Source organism: Dipodomys spectabilis, unplaced genomic scaffold (genome assembly GCF_019054845.1).
Source record: "Dipodomys spectabilis isolate Male_0828 unplaced genomic scaffold, ASM1905484v1 ptg000219l, whole genome shotgun sequence".
Classification (NCBI taxonomy): domain Eukaryota; kingdom Metazoa; phylum Chordata; class Mammalia; order Rodentia; family Heteromyidae; genus Dipodomys; species Dipodomys spectabilis.
In genome coordinates, this window is record NW_024870896.1 from 1,533,807 (window position 1) to 1,549,721 (window position 15,915).

The 15,915-nt window shown below is 44.8% G+C and overlaps 1 protein-coding gene across 1 annotated transcript in view; it reads left to right on the top strand.

Moving 5' to 3' along the window:
* Uaca (uveal autoantigen with coiled-coil domains and ankyrin repeats) overlaps window positions 1-12,074 on the top strand; it is a 31,829-nt gene extending 19,755 nt beyond the window's left edge. Inside the window, exons 14-19 of the mRNA XM_042697409.1 lie at window positions 297-333; window positions 1,399-1,451; window positions 3,551-6,289; window positions 7,523-7,675; window positions 9,665-9,730; window positions 11,884-12,074. Coding sequence (XP_042553343.1) covers window positions 297-333; window positions 1,399-1,451; window positions 3,551-6,289; window positions 7,523-7,675; window positions 9,665-9,730; window positions 11,884-11,955 — 3,120 coding nt within the window. The 3' untranslated portion in view covers window positions 11,956-12,074. The remainder of the gene's footprint in view (window positions 1-296; window positions 334-1,398; window positions 1,452-3,550; window positions 6,290-7,522; window positions 7,676-9,664; window positions 9,731-11,883) is intronic.
* The last annotated feature ends 3,841 nt before the right edge of the window (window positions 12,075-15,915 follow it).

The following is a 15,915-nucleotide window of genomic DNA, read 5'->3' on the forward strand; positions in this document are numbered from 1 at the left end:
TTTTTAATGTGAAGCAGCAGCAAGTGCTAGGGGTTCAAAGTTGCTTGCTTTAGAGCAGTGAACTCTTTCTTTAAAACTCTGGGCTGTTTTCATGACAGTGCTCAGTGAAACAGTTTATTTCCAGCTGATCTCTCTTTGTTGCTGGTACTCTGTTTTAGGAGCTAGAATAATATTCTCGAGAAACAATGTCAGAGATATGGTTTTAATGATACTCATTGAAGTTAATATAGGTAAAATGTTTGACAAAATGCTGTAGTATCTACCTAAAATGATGTAATTCTTGTTTCTGATTTCAGAGTGATCATTTAGGCTCAGGAAGTCATTTCAGTAACCGTAAGTATGAAAGTATAGCTGCCAGCATGGCTCCCAGCTCAAGTGCAAAAGAACTTGTATACCTCCCTACCCTCCATACCCTCCACCCACACACACTGTGCACACCTCCTCACCCACTTGTAAGCCGCACATCCCCAAGGCACAGGGAGAGGCACATTCCAAAACAGTGGCCCTGACTCAGCCACTTTGATGTTTAAATGATATATTCTATATATCATTCTATAATGACCAAATTTGCCTTGTTCATTGGTAGATTCCTTGTGATATTTGGGGCTTGGTTTTTATGGAAAGAAGCAATTTTCTGACTGGCAGAAATTAGACTCAGTACTGAAGCATTTTAGAATGACATGTGCCATAAACAACTCAGTTGATAATTATTTTTGGACTATAAAGAATCTTCACTTTTGTTTGTTCTCCAGTTTCACAGAATTCATCTAGAAGACCTGTTTTTCCCTTCCTGCTAAGTATTAAGTTACCTACTAATATCTACCCTCCAAATTTCAAACATTATAATTTTAATTTTGAATGTATATTTTGTAATAGTCAAGTAACCTAGTTACCCTAACAATCAGAGGGTCTCCTAAAATGGACAATAGCTGAGTATCAGTGGCTCATGCCTGTCATCCTAGCTACTCAGGAGGCTGAGATCTGAGAATCATGGTTTGAAGCCAGCACAGGCAGGAAAGTCTGCGAGACTCTTATTTCCAATAAACTACTCAAAAGCCAGAAGTGGCTCTGTGGTTCAACACTAGCCTTGAGCACAGAGAGGCTCAGGGACAGAATCTAGGCCTTGAGTTCAAGCACCAGGACTGGCAAAAAAGGGTTGGAGGCATGATTTAGGCAGTGGAGCACCTGCCTAAACAATGTCTTAGTATTTTTTGTTCAGTAGGTTTCAGGTGTTTCTTTGTATCTAATAAAGTATCAGTATTTTAGAGCAAGGATGATTTCATGTTGTTCTTGTTCTCTTTTGATCATAAGTAAATGGCAGGAGGAAATGATACCAACTTTATCTTTGTCTTTAGTGTGGATAGTTTGTTAAGATGTCATTTCTTTGGACTTATTCAGGAAAAGAAGACATGCTTCTTAAGCAAAGTCAGATGTACATGACGGACCTACAGGTAATTCTGTTTTATTTTGTAAAATATTTGAAGAGTCGATGTGCCAGTGGCTCATGCCTGTAATCATAGCTACTCAGGAGGCTGAAATCTGAGGATTATAGTTTGAAGCCAGCCCGAGCAGGAAAGTTCATGAGTCTCTTTACTTAATTACCAAAAGGCCAGAAATAGAGCTGTGTCTCAAGTGGTACAATACTAGCCTCAATCACAAAAGCTAGGGACAAACCAAGGTCCTGAATTCAAGCCACAGGACCAGTACTCTCTCGAGTGCGCGCGTGTGCACACACACACGCACGCACACACACACACACACACACACACACACACACATACAGAACACATTTGTGCCTATGTAAAAAACATGCATACCTTGAGTAGGGTTTTCATTGTCACAGCTGCTTTTGCTTTCTTTTTTTTTTTTGGGTCCGGTCGTGGGGCCTGAACTCTGGGCCTGGGCGCTGTCCCTCAGCTCTTCAGCTCAAGGCTAGTGCTCTACCACTTGAGCCACAGCGCCACTTCTGGCTTTTTTCTTTTTGCTTATGTGGTGCTGAGGAATCGAACCCAGGGCCTCAGGCATGCAAGGCAAGCGCTCTACCACTGAGCCACCTTCCCAGCCCCTGCTTTTGCTTTCTTGAGTTTAATGAAGGCAGGTCTGACTACCTGTGGTGCCCTCTAGTGTGACAGTGGCCTAAGATGGAGATTAGGATTTCTATCTCCTCATCTTTGATATTAAGCCTCCTCTTTTTACCATGGCTAGTTATCACCTCACGTTTGCCGTATAAAGGAGAGGACATCATAGGATCTTTCCAAAGCAATCTGTTGATTTTGAAATGTATTTTCTTTTGCAATTAAATATATATTCTACGTTTAGGAAATTCACCTCAGAAACTCCAAAACCAAACTTCCAAGAGGTAGCGTGTTGGCTGCTTTTCTTTACTGCTTTTCTTTACTCCTCCTCACCTTTATTTTCCAGAAGATGCAGGCTTGCACTTCTAAAGCCTGTAGGACTGATACCTCCTTGGGCTTTAAAGGCTGTTTTTATCTGGCCTCCTCCACAGGCAGAATGAGCAAGCCTAGGGGAGGCTCAGGGCTAAATTCTGAGTGTCTACAAGGACAGAGTGGTCTTCAGGTGACCAGTATTTAAGAAGATTGGAGTAACGCTCAGTTGTAATGAGCATGGAAGATAGGGTGTAATTTGGTGAATTGCAGTTGTGTTAGTCTATAGTAACAGAGGAATTGAGAGACAATTCAGGAGCAGCAAGGCTAGGAAATGGCTCCGTGGTGTCCATTTGCTTTATGTCCATGCAGAGGAGGGCAACTTCTATCCAACTGACAGCTGTAATGTGAGCCCCGTCCTCTGGTAGCAACCACGTGCTGCCGTCAACGAATTACACTCGTAAGGTACCTCTGTCTGAGCAGGGGTCATCAAGCACTCACATGCCATCTTTCAAGATTCTGTGCTCCTTTCTGAACTATTTCATGCCAAAATTTTTGTCAGCACTGGTCAATAGAACAAAGTAGTAATCAAATTTTATGCTAAATTCTCAGTTGTCTCCCTGAGAGAACTCCATCTCATCTCTGAGTTGGCGGGCATTTCCCCGACTCCTCTCACAACTGCCTTTATTTGGGCATATTTCCTAAATTTACAGAGCACTGTGTCAGAGTTGACAGTGAGCCTACACAGAAACCGTATCATCTTATTAGAAGTCTAACAGTAGGTAATTCTGTGAAATTATTTGCATATTTGAAATCGCAGTACCTTTATTTATGGCTCTGATGGCTTCCTTTAGACTCTGGAGCTCCAGATAGGAGTAACAAAACGTAGAAGTAGTGAGTAGGTCTTGGTAGAGTTGAACCCAGTAGAACCCAGATGCTACAGCTCCTCTTCTTTGTTCTGCCAGAAGTAGGCTTAAGAGAATATGAAGTGAACAGAACCCTCAGGAGGTTGTGAGCGCAGTGAGGGGGATTCATGCCAGAACTGATTTTTTTTGTGCTGATCCTCCCTCCTTCCCTCCCTCCTTACAGGGTGGAAACTTCTATACATTTCTGTAACTTAAGTAATGACCGTTGGCACCTCCATTAATGCTGTCTTTCCTTTTCAGGGTACTCCCCCGGGCACGGCAGCCCAGGTACAGAGCAGGTCTGTGCTACGACCACTGGAGCTGGCTTCCCCCAATCAGACCTCCTACTCTGAAAGTGAGATTCTAAAGAGAGAGTTCGAAGCCATGCGGACCTTCTGTGATTCAGCAAAACAAGACCGACTCAAGCTCCAAAACGAACTGGCCCACAAGGTGGCCGAGTGCAAAGCCTTGGCCCTGGAGTGCGAGAGGGTCAAAGAGGACTCAGATGAGCAGATCAAGCAGCTAGAAGATGCCCTGAAGGACGTGCAGAAGAGGATGTATGAGTCAGAGGGGAAAGTGAAGCAAATGCAGACCCACTTTCTGGCCCTCAAGGAGCACCTGACCAGCGAAGCTGCCTCAGGACACCCCCGGGCCATGGAGGGACTGAAAGAGCAGTTGAAAGACATGAAGGTCAAGTACGAAGGCGCCTCCACGGAGGTGGGCAAGCTCCGGAACCAGATGAGACAGAGCGAGAGGCTGGTGGAAGAACTGAGGAGGGAGGAAGGCCGGCTGAGGGAGGAAACGGCATGGCTGCAGAAGGAGCGAAGCACGTGCAGGATGGAGCAGGAGGAGGCAGGGAGGAAGGCGACGGAGATGGAGGGCCAGCTGAAGCAGCTGCAGGCACAGCTGGCTCTTGCCGTTCCTCCGGAAACATTTGAAAACATGAAGAGCGTCTTATCGAGCGAGGTGAGTGAGAAAACCAAGAAACTAACGGAGGTAGAAAGAGAACGGGAGAAATCAGTCAGTGAAGTCAGACAGTTAAAGAGAGAGCTGGAGAGCATGAAGGCCCAGCTGGCCGAGCATGTCCGGCCCGAGGAGCACGAGCAGCTCAAGCGCCGGTGGGAGCAGAAGTCTGGGGAACTGGGGAAGAAGGTCACTGAGTTGACGCTGAAAAACCAGGCCCTCCAGAGGGAACTGGAGAGAGCGGGCGTGGACAGTCAGCTCCTCAGCCGGCAAGTTCACGACCTGACAGTGGAGATGAAGAATCACTACGTTCCTCTGAAAGTCAGCGAAGAAATGAAAAAGTCACACAATGTGAACATTGATGACTTGAATAAAAAGCTTTCAGATGCCACACAGAAGTACACAGAAAAGAAGTTGGAAACAGAGAAACTACAGATGGAAAATGACAGGTTAAGTAAGCACGTTAGCCGCCTGGAAACTGTGTTCATATCTCCCGAGAAACATGAAAAGGAGCTTGGGGCTCTGAAAGCCAACCTTGGTGAACTTAAAAATCAGCTCTCTGAACTTAATAAAAAATGTGGTGAAGACCAGGAAAAAATTCACACACTCCTGTCTGAAAACACTAGCTTGAAAAAGACCCTGAACCTCCAGTACGTGCCAGTCAAAACCCATGAAGAGGTTAAAAGCGCACTGAACAGCACGCTGGAGAAAACTAAGAGAGAATTATCGGACATGAAGAAAAGATTTGAGGACATAAATCAAGCATTTGTAAAAGTCAAAGATGAGAACGAAATCCTCAAAAGGAACCTGGAAAACACTCAGAATCAAATGAAAGCCGAGTACATCAGCCTGGATGAGCATGAGGCCAAGCTGGAGGCCACAGGTCAGAGGCTGAAGGAGGCGCAGGACGCCAAGGCTGCTGTCCTGGCTGACTATAAGCGAGGTCAGGAGGAGATCCTGACACTGCATGCAGAAATCAAGGCCCAGAAGAAGGAGCTGGACACGATACAAGAATGTATTAGGCTGAAGTACACGCCGATTATCAGCTTTGAAGAGTGTGAGCGGAAATTCAAAGCAACAGAGAAAGAACTGAAAGAGCAGTTAGCGGAACAGACACAGAAGTGCCGGGTCAGGGAAGAAGAGGCCAAGAAAAGCGAACAGGAGAACAACAGGCTCAAGAAGGAGATTGTCACTCTTCAGAAAGAGTTAAAGGACACGCATACCCTGATGGGGGATGCCCGGGAAACGGAAAGAGCATTAGGCAGGAAAACAGAAGAGCTAAACAAACAGGTGAAAGATCTGTCACAGAAATACACCGAAGTGAAGAATGAGAAAGAGAAGCTACTAGAGGAAAAGGCCAAACAGACTGCCGAGATCCTCGCCACACAAAGTGTAATGCAGAAGCAGCATGTCCCAGTGGAACAGGTGGAGGCGCTGAAAAAGTCTCTCAATAGCACCATTGAGAACTTAAGGGAGGAGATAAAGAGCAAGCAACGGTGTTGTGAGAAGGAGCAGCAGGCTGTGAGCAGGCTGCAGCAGCAGTTGGACAATCAAAGGAACTCTTCTGTGCCCCTGGCAGAACACTTGCAGGTTAAGGAGGCCTTTGAGAAGGAGGTTGGGATCATGAAAGCGAGCTTGAGAGAAAAGGAGGAGGAAAGCCAAAATAAAACAGCAGAAGTCTCCAAGCTCCAGACTGAGGTTCAGAGTACTAAACAGGCGCTAAGGAAATTAGAGAACAGAGAGGTGGTAGATTTGTCTAAATACAAGGCAACAAAAAATGATTTGGAGGCCCAGGTCTCCAGCCTGAATGAAAAACTGGCCAGTCTGAACCGGAAGTATGATGAAGTGTGTGAGGAGGTTTTGCATGCTCAAAAGAAGAAATTATTGGTGAGAGAAGAGAAGGAGTCGCTACGCTGCAGCCTTGAGCAGGAGATAGAGGACCAGAAAGAGCGGTGTGATAAGTCTCTAACTACCATCTCAGAGTTACAGAGGAGAATCCACGAATCTGCCCAGCAGATTGAAGCCAAAGATAATAAGGTAGGCGTAAATTTTGCATTACAACAGATTGGAAAGCCCAGAGCTGGACTGCCAGAGTAGGAGACAGTAATTCACAGGCAGGCTTACAAAAGCCTGACCAAGAGTCACCTTTCCGGTTTGACTACTGCTATGCAAAAAAATCCTGAATTTAAGTGCACAAAAAAGCAAAAGGAGTTTTCCTTCAGCTGGTCCAGATGGGAGACCTGAGACTCACTTGCCTGATAGATAGATAGGTCTATAGGTTTATGGTATCTGGAGAACTGGATGAAGGGGAGGAATAAAGCCCTGTGCGGGCTGTGTGAAATTGAGCCACTGGGGAGTGTCCAGTCTTGTCTGTGAGAGCTCCCCCCCCCCTCCACCCCCCACCCTCCTGAGGCCTTGGGCCTCCTCCGAATCTTTCTGCACAGTGATCCCTTCACCCTTTTCCTCCTTTCTGTGCCAATTCCTATGGGTTCTAAAGACCTTGGTTCTCCTTCCTGAGTTCTCCTACACTTAAGTGGTTCCTCTTCCGCTTTGTTTTCTTTGCCATTTATATAAAACATTTTCGTTGCCAAGTTCAGATTACCTGGTTGATCAGGGTTCATAACATTCTCGTGTCAGTTTACAGAATACTCAATTGTGTTTTTGAAACATAACCATAAAGTCTAGAGATGAAGATTGGCAGCAGCTTTTCCCCTTCATGAGTAATGATAAATGCCTCTATCCTCAGTGGACAGGCTTGACACTTAACCTCTGGCACATGTTCCTGCAAGATCTAGAATTTAAAACTTTTCAGCATGTATGGAAAGTAGAAATATGGTTGTATAGAACTATAATGGCCAGCTACTAATTTCTTCTGCATGCTCCCATTATACAACTCCAAAGGAACCAGGCTCATAAGTGGATTCCAGATGCACCTGATCTATGCTCCTTTACTTTCCCTTCTAACCATTTCTCACAGTTTCTAAACCTCCAAGTCCTTACCTGCTGCTCAAAAGTAAGAAGAGTCAATTCTGCTTAACTCTGAGACTGTACCTGTTATTTTTTCTTAACTCAGTAATACCTTTGTAGGAAATTTATTATGGGGACTTTAACTCAAGAAATTATACTAATTACACATTGTCTATAATCTTGGCAGTTTTTTGGTTTGTTAAAGGTAAAGCTTATGTCTCAAAGAATAATTTCTACATACAGATGCTCATTAGCAATGAATACTGCACATTTTTCCTATGTCTTTTTTCTCTCTTTCAAAAGATAACTGAGCTGCTCAATGATGTAGAGAGACTAAAGCAGGCGCTCAATGGCCTCTCTCAGCTCACATACACCAGCAGCAGCCCCAGCAAGAGGCAGAGCCAGCTGGTTGACACCCTGCAGCACCAAGTAAAGGCCTTGCAGCAGCAGCTAGCTGTGAGTGACGGGCACATGGGGTGGGCCTCACTCTGAGTGATGGGTGCACAGGGTGGGTCTTGCACTGTGAGTGACAGGTATGCACGCTGGGAGGGCTGGACCTCATGCTGCGAGTGAAGCTTAGATGGGAAACTGGGAACTTGGAGGTGTTCACACCTGGAGCAGTCCAGTGCTCATATACCTCATGTCCATATGTATTAAAAGAAGGCACCTGGATTTGGAAGCTAAAGCTGATCTGAGTCCTGCTACTTAACATGAGTGGCACAGAATACTTGTCTTCAAACATTGGCTTCCCATCCATGAGACAGAAGGACTGACTGATCACTTGTTTGTTCACATTCTTGTGGAATGAGTGAGTGTGCTCTGCAGTCAGATATAAGTTCCTGCTAACATTTTCCCTTTCTGTAGGAATCAGTTATGAGTTGGTTTTGTGTGGAAGGAAGTTATTGCTGTAATTTGGATCCGGAGACAGCCTCCCTCCACCTGTGTTAAAGACTTAGTCCTCTGCATTGTGCCTAGTCTCTGCCTGTGCTGTTGGGAGGTGGTGGAACCTTTTAAGAAGAAGCAGGGCTTGCAGGGAGGTCTTCTGGCCATTGGAAGGTGACCTGAAAGGAGTCACAGCTCCCTCTTCTTCCCCTTCCCTTTCGTCCTGGAAGGGGTGTCCTCCTGCTGTGATGTGCTCCCTTGCTGAGCCCTCAGAACCTGTGAGCCAAAATAAACCTTTCCTCTTCTGAAGTGGATTAGCTTAAATATTTTGTTTCAATAACAGAAAGCTGACTAATACAATTTTTTAAAGTATTCGTTTTTTTTTTTTACACTCTTGGTCTACAGATCAATGGTGGTAAAACATTGCAGTCGGCATGCCTAAAGGTTATGGTGGTCCTCCCCAACAGCTGGAAGTATTTGGTGTATTATATACATGGCATGTGGGGATAGGAGAAAATGCCATCCCTCTCCCCAAGAAGATCTGAAGTTAGAGTGGCCAAATGCAGATCCATGACATGTAAAATACAAGAGAGGTGTTCAGTACAAACCTGAGATTTAAGCAGTAAGTTTATAGTAAGCAGAACCTTGTTTGGCTTTGGCTTCTGCAGGCTGGAAAGACCCGGATGCTGCATGTGCAGAGGGCAGGAAGGAGATATCACTACGCAACTGGGAGTAGGAGCTGTGGCCTCATCCTCCTAGAGGAGGACTTCCCTCCCCCACTGTGATAATGCCATTAGTCTGGCATCAAGAGTTGACCTAATGGATCACTTCTTCCAGACCCCACTTCCCAGCACTGATATACTTAATTGAAGGGAAAAATATACAACCCTAGCAGTTTTCCAGGAAGGAAAGACTACTGGAGGGGTGGGAGCTAGTTTTAAAGGCCTGGACTTGTAAGACAGATGGTTTTGGAAGGTGAAAGGAAACCAGAGGATCTTCCAGGCAAACAGTGGAGAGAACAGGGCCATGGGATGGTAGATAGGGAGCGTGAAGAGTGCAAGAGATGTAGCCAGGCGTGCTAGCAGGCCTTCTTGGATCTGGAGCCAGTATTGTAGACATTGAGAACCAAGCTGATGATCTCCAATTTTCTTTTCACATAAAGAAGTGTCAGCCAGGGTTTTTTGAGCCGAAAGTATTGTGAGGAAAGGGCTGCCTTGGCTGTGGAAGCATGTTCAGGAGCACTGGCAGCCGTAGGAAGCAGGGAGAAACGTGGAGTAATCTAGAGTGTACATTGGTGGGAGTTTGTGCAAGTCTGTGCTGCAGAAGTAAAGGCAGTAATTTCATGTAGCTTGAGGTACATGGTATGGCTCTACCACATATGTCCCCACGCATTTGTTAGAAAAGTTTATTCCATTTCACATTAGGGAATTCTGCGTGGTTCACTCTAAGAAGGGCAGGATGCTTTAACAACAATGCTGCGTTCTGTAGCCTCAGGCTCAGCATCTTGGGATCAGAAAAGGTGAATGCTGACATACTGATCTGTCCGTCTGTCCACATTCCTAGGATGCTGACAGACAGCACCAAGAAGTAATCGCGATCTATCGGACACACCTTCTGAGTGCTGCCCAGGTAAAGAAACTCTTACTCTTTTGGAAAGGCTGTTTTAGAGAAAACAATGCTGTTTTATTTTTAAATAAATTTATATGAATATAATTGACGTCTAAAGTTGTTGTACCCCATATGCTTATTTAAAAATAATTGTGTTTCTTTTAATCGTGGCTTGCATATCTACCAGAAAAATTTACAAAGCTATATGGAAACACAACATCTTAAATTTAGTGTTGTCTCCATCTGCTTGTCACTCATTCTTTAGACAGTTTGGCAACACACAATGGTGGTGCCTGCTAACAGTGTAGTAGCTGGAGGCAGCACCCTGACAGTCACATGTGGCCATCAGCGAAGGGGGGAGACAGGAGGTGCAAGAGCTGTCATGTGCTTCCTGATTGCCTGGGAGGTTTTCTTTGCAATGCAGAGAATACCAGCAAGGGATGCAAATGAGGAGCAGGGAGTGCACTGAATTAGAATAATTAAAGAGGTACTGATAATATTATTTGTCGAGCCTTAAACTCAATGAAACATAAGGTTGTCAGTTCTCTTCTTGAGGGATATGCTGAGAAAACCATTTTTAAGAAGTCATGCTAAGAAAATGTTTACACCAAAAGAATTCAGTGTTAATGCTCTGTAGAAACCATCTGAACAGCCATCCCTAACGCTCTGAGAAAGAGCTCTTCAGGAAGATGTGCTAAAAGAGATACATGTTAGAATGACAAGTGAGAGATACTAGGAATTATTTGGATTTGAAATCTATTAGATCATTCTGTTCAGAAAGAAAAAAGAGAAGCAAGCAAGGTAGCTTGTCCTTGTAATCCTAGTTATTCAGGAGGCTGAGATCACAACGTGAGACTTATTGGGCAGAAAGTCTGAGAGGCTCCTTCATAGCCAGTAGCTTGGGTGCTATGGTCCATGCCTGTCATCCCAGCTGTGTGGGAATCTGAAATAGGGAGGATCATGGTTCCAGGCCAGCCTGGACAAAAAAAAAGTCTAGGAGATTCCATCTCAAAGAAAGAAGTGGGGTGTGGTGGCACAGCCTTTCACCCCACCTACAGCAGGAATCAGAAAATAGGGTTGTAGTGAGGCATACACTAGGCAAAAAGTAAAACCCTATTTCAGTCACTGCTAAAAAGGGCTGGAGACATGACAGCAGTAGAACACCTGCCTGTTAAGTCCAAGTCCCTGAGTTCAAACCCCAGTACTTCCCTATCCCCCCACCCCTAAAAGAGAGAGAGAGAGAGAAGGGAACAAAGAAGAACATTAAGAGGAAGCTTCAAAGTAAGAGACTTAGATAAACTAATAAAATGATTGTTTCTGACACCCAGTTTTTATACTGAAAGTCCTGCCCTTTCTGTAGGTGATGTAGGAGTGGCTATGTGCTAGTAGGAGCCCGGTGACAGGTGGGGACTGCGGCCTGTGAGTATAGAGAAGAGAAGCTGGGACTTAAAGGTTTATTGGCAGAAGGACAGGAGGGGAGGAAGCTCAGGAAATGGAAAGGACAGGCAACCTTGTATTGGCCAAGGCCAAGGGAGGGTGACTTTTACTCATGGAAAGACAGGACAGCCTCACAGACCTTCCTGCCTGGTATAGCGAGCTCTTCAGAAATTCAAAGCCTTCTTCTGAGCCCTAACGAAACATAACCCAAGCTGTTGGCATCTGAGCAGTCCTTCCTTTGTCTCTTTAGAGTTCACTCTCAATTCAGTTTGCTCTACTATGGCTAATGCTTGAAATTTAAACATCCTGCTATAATAACAGGTTTTGAAAGCAAAATTTCATGCCAACGGAAATGTTGTGTGAGAGAGAAGGAGGAGGAGGTAGGGAGAGAGAAAAGAGGGAGGGAGAAAGATGGAGAGAGGGAAGCAGAGAGAGAGAAGAGTGGGAGAGTAAAAGAGGAGAAAGAGCCAGCGAGAGAACGGGAGTGCACACGCACACAGGCTTTGCCCACGTTTCTGGTTATGGATGTCAGGAGCAAGTGGTGCCTTCGTGTGCACTGACTTCCCTGTGTTTGGGAGGGAATGCCTGTCACCGTGATCGATCAGAGGGCTTAGCCTGCAAGGGGCTTGGCCGGCATGACACACAAAACAGCTGGGCCCCAGGGTAAAGCCATTGTCTGTGGAATTCTTGTTTCAGTGAAGGTGACATGAGCTGTTTCTCTGCTGTCTTCTCCCCAGGGCCACATGGACGAGGACGTCCAGGCAGCTCTCCTACAGATCATACAGATGCGGCAGGGACTCGTGTGCTAGTGCCAGTGCTGACCACCCCTGGCATTCCTGCCCAGCTGCCCAGTGTGCCTTGTGCCCTCTGTGCCTCTCAGGGCCTTGCTCTGCTAGTACAATTACAATAAAACATGTTGTGTTCTGTCTGTAGGTTTTTGTTTTTAATTAGAGGCGTATGTTACTGAGTTCTTCTGTGTAAATTCTATGTGTGTTCATTGTACAGTTAAGCAAACAACCTTACACTTTGCCCTGTGTTAACTACATGTTTTTAAATATTTGAATTCCTAATAAAACATGAGCCATCTGAGTGGATCTATACAAAGAGAAATTAGGTGGAAATAACCTGCAGGGTGATTAATTGGTTGCTGGCTGCTTTAAAAGAATTAAAAGACTTCAGGTCCTCAGTCAGTTCTCTGCCCTAGCATGGTTTGAAGACCAGGTTGTGACTTGGCTGGCCAAAGTCCTGTCTTTATTGAGGCAGTATAATTGCATCTTTCACTTCTATTGGAAGCATAGATTTTATTTCTTCTTATGCTAATAACTTTTATGTCTTTTAAAAAAAAAGTATTGGGGGCTGGGAAGGTGGCTCAGTTGTAGAGCGCTTGCCTTGCATGCCTGAGGCCCTGGGTTCGATTCCTCAGCACCACATAAGCAAAAAGAAAAAAACCGGAAGTGGCGTTGTGGCTCAAGTGGTAGAGCACTAGCCTTGAGCTGAAGAGCTGAGGAACAGGACAGTGCCTAGGCCCAGAGTTTAGGCCCCACGACCCGCCCCCCCCCCTAAAAAAATTGTTTTTATAAAAGTGATGTACAGATATACTTCTTTTTGGCCAATATCACCCCTTCCCTCACTTCTTTAGGTCTTTTAAAATAAATTTATTTTCATATAAATGTAATTTACAGTGCTAAGTTTCATTTCCATTAAGAACAGGGAGGGAGGGGCTGGGAAGGTGGCTCAGTGGTAGAGTGCTTGCCTTGCATGCATGAGGCCCTGGGTTTGATTCCTCAGCAGCACATAAGCAGAAAAGGCTGGAAGTGGTGCTGTGGCTCAAGTGGTAGAGCACGCATTGAGCTGAAGAGCTGAGAGACAGCACCCAGGCCCAGAGTTTAGGCCCCACAACTGACAAAAAAAAAAGAACAGGCAGGGGCAGACTACTTTAGAAATTTATGAAAGATTGTCTCACCATCTCTATAATAGTGTCTTAATTTTCTACTGTGGTAATAAACTGTATGCTACGTTTTTGAAGATGTCAAAAACTACACTTATTTTTTTGCTGTGACTTTGACATTTTCTACTCTGGTTATCAGGTACTCATGCATGTGTGCTCCACACCACATCACATTTCATATGAAATGCAAGTTTCCCACAAAATTTGCATCAGAGGATTAATTTAGGAAACAGACCTTTAAGCATTTTAGAGCCAAAAATGCAATAATCTGGTGAACTGCAAGAACTAGATGGCAAAATAGTCAACTCAGACACAGTTATAGTAAATAAACAACTATGTTTACTAACTATATCTCACGAAGGAAAGTTTACAAGTCTTACTACTTTGTTGTTTTAAAATTTTCCCATTCAGACTGAAAATTACTAATTTGACAGTAAGCAAGTCACCGAGCAAGTAGGACATTTCAGCTGAATTGTCAAGTTCTTAAACATCTTTGAGTGTCCTGAACTAAGTTTTAAGAATCCCATCTTTGTACAAGAGGGGAAAGGGCCATCAAATAGCTGCTCAGACCAAAGAATAAGCTGCAATATTTCTTCAATGTAGAAACAACAGTGATGTCAAGTTGGATTGATTTTTGCGTCCTCTGGATCTATTGGGTACAGCTTCTGTAAGTGAGGTCTGTTTCTTTATTGTACTTACTGTTGTCTGTCATTACAAGTTCTGCTTCCTGGTCTCTGGGTCACCCATTGAAACCCCATAGTGGAGTTCCCCAGCTGATCTTAGGTTCTCTGGTATGTTTTCCTTAAAGATGGGAAGGGATTCATATGCATATTTTGTCTTCAACCATCAATAAAATGTTTTCTGCTGACTTGTTTTGAGCATCCTTGTAGATGATTTGGCCATGAAGCTGTCTTCATGTGTAAGACAGAGGCTACATTCACGACACCGACCATGAAAGCTTTTCAGTTGGTAAATACACAGAATGTAGATAATCGATGATAGTGGCCTCTGGCTTGAGATCTGAGGAAGAACAGTTGTTGCATAAGATGTTGGCAGCAAGCTATACTTGATCTTCTGATGATGCCTGCCTCTTCAGGAAAGCTCATTCCCTTAGTTCATGTCAATGTTCTGAGGAAATACCTATTAAAATCAACTATGCATATATTGAGCGCTTTAAGTATTAATATTATATAATGTCTGTAGTCACTATCTGTCCCTCTATTTTAAAATTCCAGATGAATTTAGTGTAATCTTTTTTACTGCCTAGGTCTTAAATGTCTCCCAGAAGCCCAGGGGTCACCAGCCAGTGGCCCTATTGGGAAGCAGTGAGTCTTTAGGAGGTGGAGCCTGATTAGGTCAGCTGGGTTGTGCCTTTGTGCCCTTTCAGGGAACATTTACACCATGGCCCCTTCCTCCTTGCTTCCTGGCTGCCATGAGATGAACAATTTCCTTGCTTCCATAGGCTGCCTTTCACAGGCCCAAAGGCAGACGGAAAGCTCTGAAACTAAGAGCCAAACAAACGCACCTTTCCTCCTAAATTGGTTGTTTCAAGTATTCTGTCCTAGTGGCAAAAAGCTGATTAGCATTCTTTTTTTTTTTTGGGTCCGGTCGTGGGGCCTGAACTCTGGGCCTGGGCACTGTCCCTCAGCTCTTCAGCTCAAGGCTAGTGCTCTACCACGAGCCACAGCGCCACTTCCGGCTTTTTTCTTTTTGCTTATGTGGTGCTGAGGAATCGAACCCAGGGCCTTGAGCATGCAAGGCAAGCGCTCTACCACTGAGCCACCTTCCCAGCCCCCTGGTTAGCATTCTTATGACTTTTCATTTACACCTTTTCTCTTGACCCTAATCAAGTTTTAGATGGTTAAGTGTTTCTTGCCATTCTAAGTGCATTGGCCCATTCTGCTTTAGTGTCTTGCTGCTTTAGCACATGGGCAGTTCTCTGAGGTGACGGTGCTTGTCTTTGCCCCGGCTCATCCATGCTTCTGGCTGCCTAAGGGGCTCCTGTGCTTATGCTCACTTTCTTCAAAGCAGGAAAGGGAGGAGCTTCTGGGTTTAGAGGCTCACAGTGATTAGATCTGTCAGGGTTAGGGTTTAGATCCCAGCTGTTTTGAGCTTCTTAAGCTGTCAGCATGATGGAAGAACAGGACTTCTTGCCTGCCTTCCCTCGTCGCTGGATTCTGCAGCCCGCAGTGGTCTTTCTTCCTTTTACACATTCTACACACCAAAGTAATGGCGGCACATCTTCAGCAAATACGGACTGGAAAGAATTGTCTGTGCTGTCAACATGTACCACATCCACACATTCTGGTAGAGAGAAAAGTAAATGTTACATTTTAGTGCTGTCCCCCACATGGGAGTGATTTTCAGGGGAGTAATTCTCGAAAAGCCACTGATATGTATAGGCAGCGTTTGTACCTAACATAGATTGTGTACAAGATACTAGATAGGAGAATAAATAAAAAGGCATTCCGTCTGCCCTTTGAAGAATCGGTGATGGCCCCAGTGTAGTATGAAACATGGTGCCTGGAAATTCAGTTCCTTCTCCTGTTTTGGCCTTGACCATTTGTAGCAGAGCTGTTGAGACCAGTCCTACGGGAAATCTCATCCTGCTTCTAGCAGTGCTTTCCGATTGTTACTACACATGTTGACCTTTGGCTCAAGTACATCATGAATGTGTAGGATTGGAGGCAGGGGAAGAGAAAGCTGCAGCAGAGATGGCATTCCAGCAAGATGAGAGAGCCCCCGGGTAGTGGAGTGCTTGCGGTTAGCACAACTGGGCATGTGAGATCCCTTCTGCATCAGAGGACATTTTTATCATTTA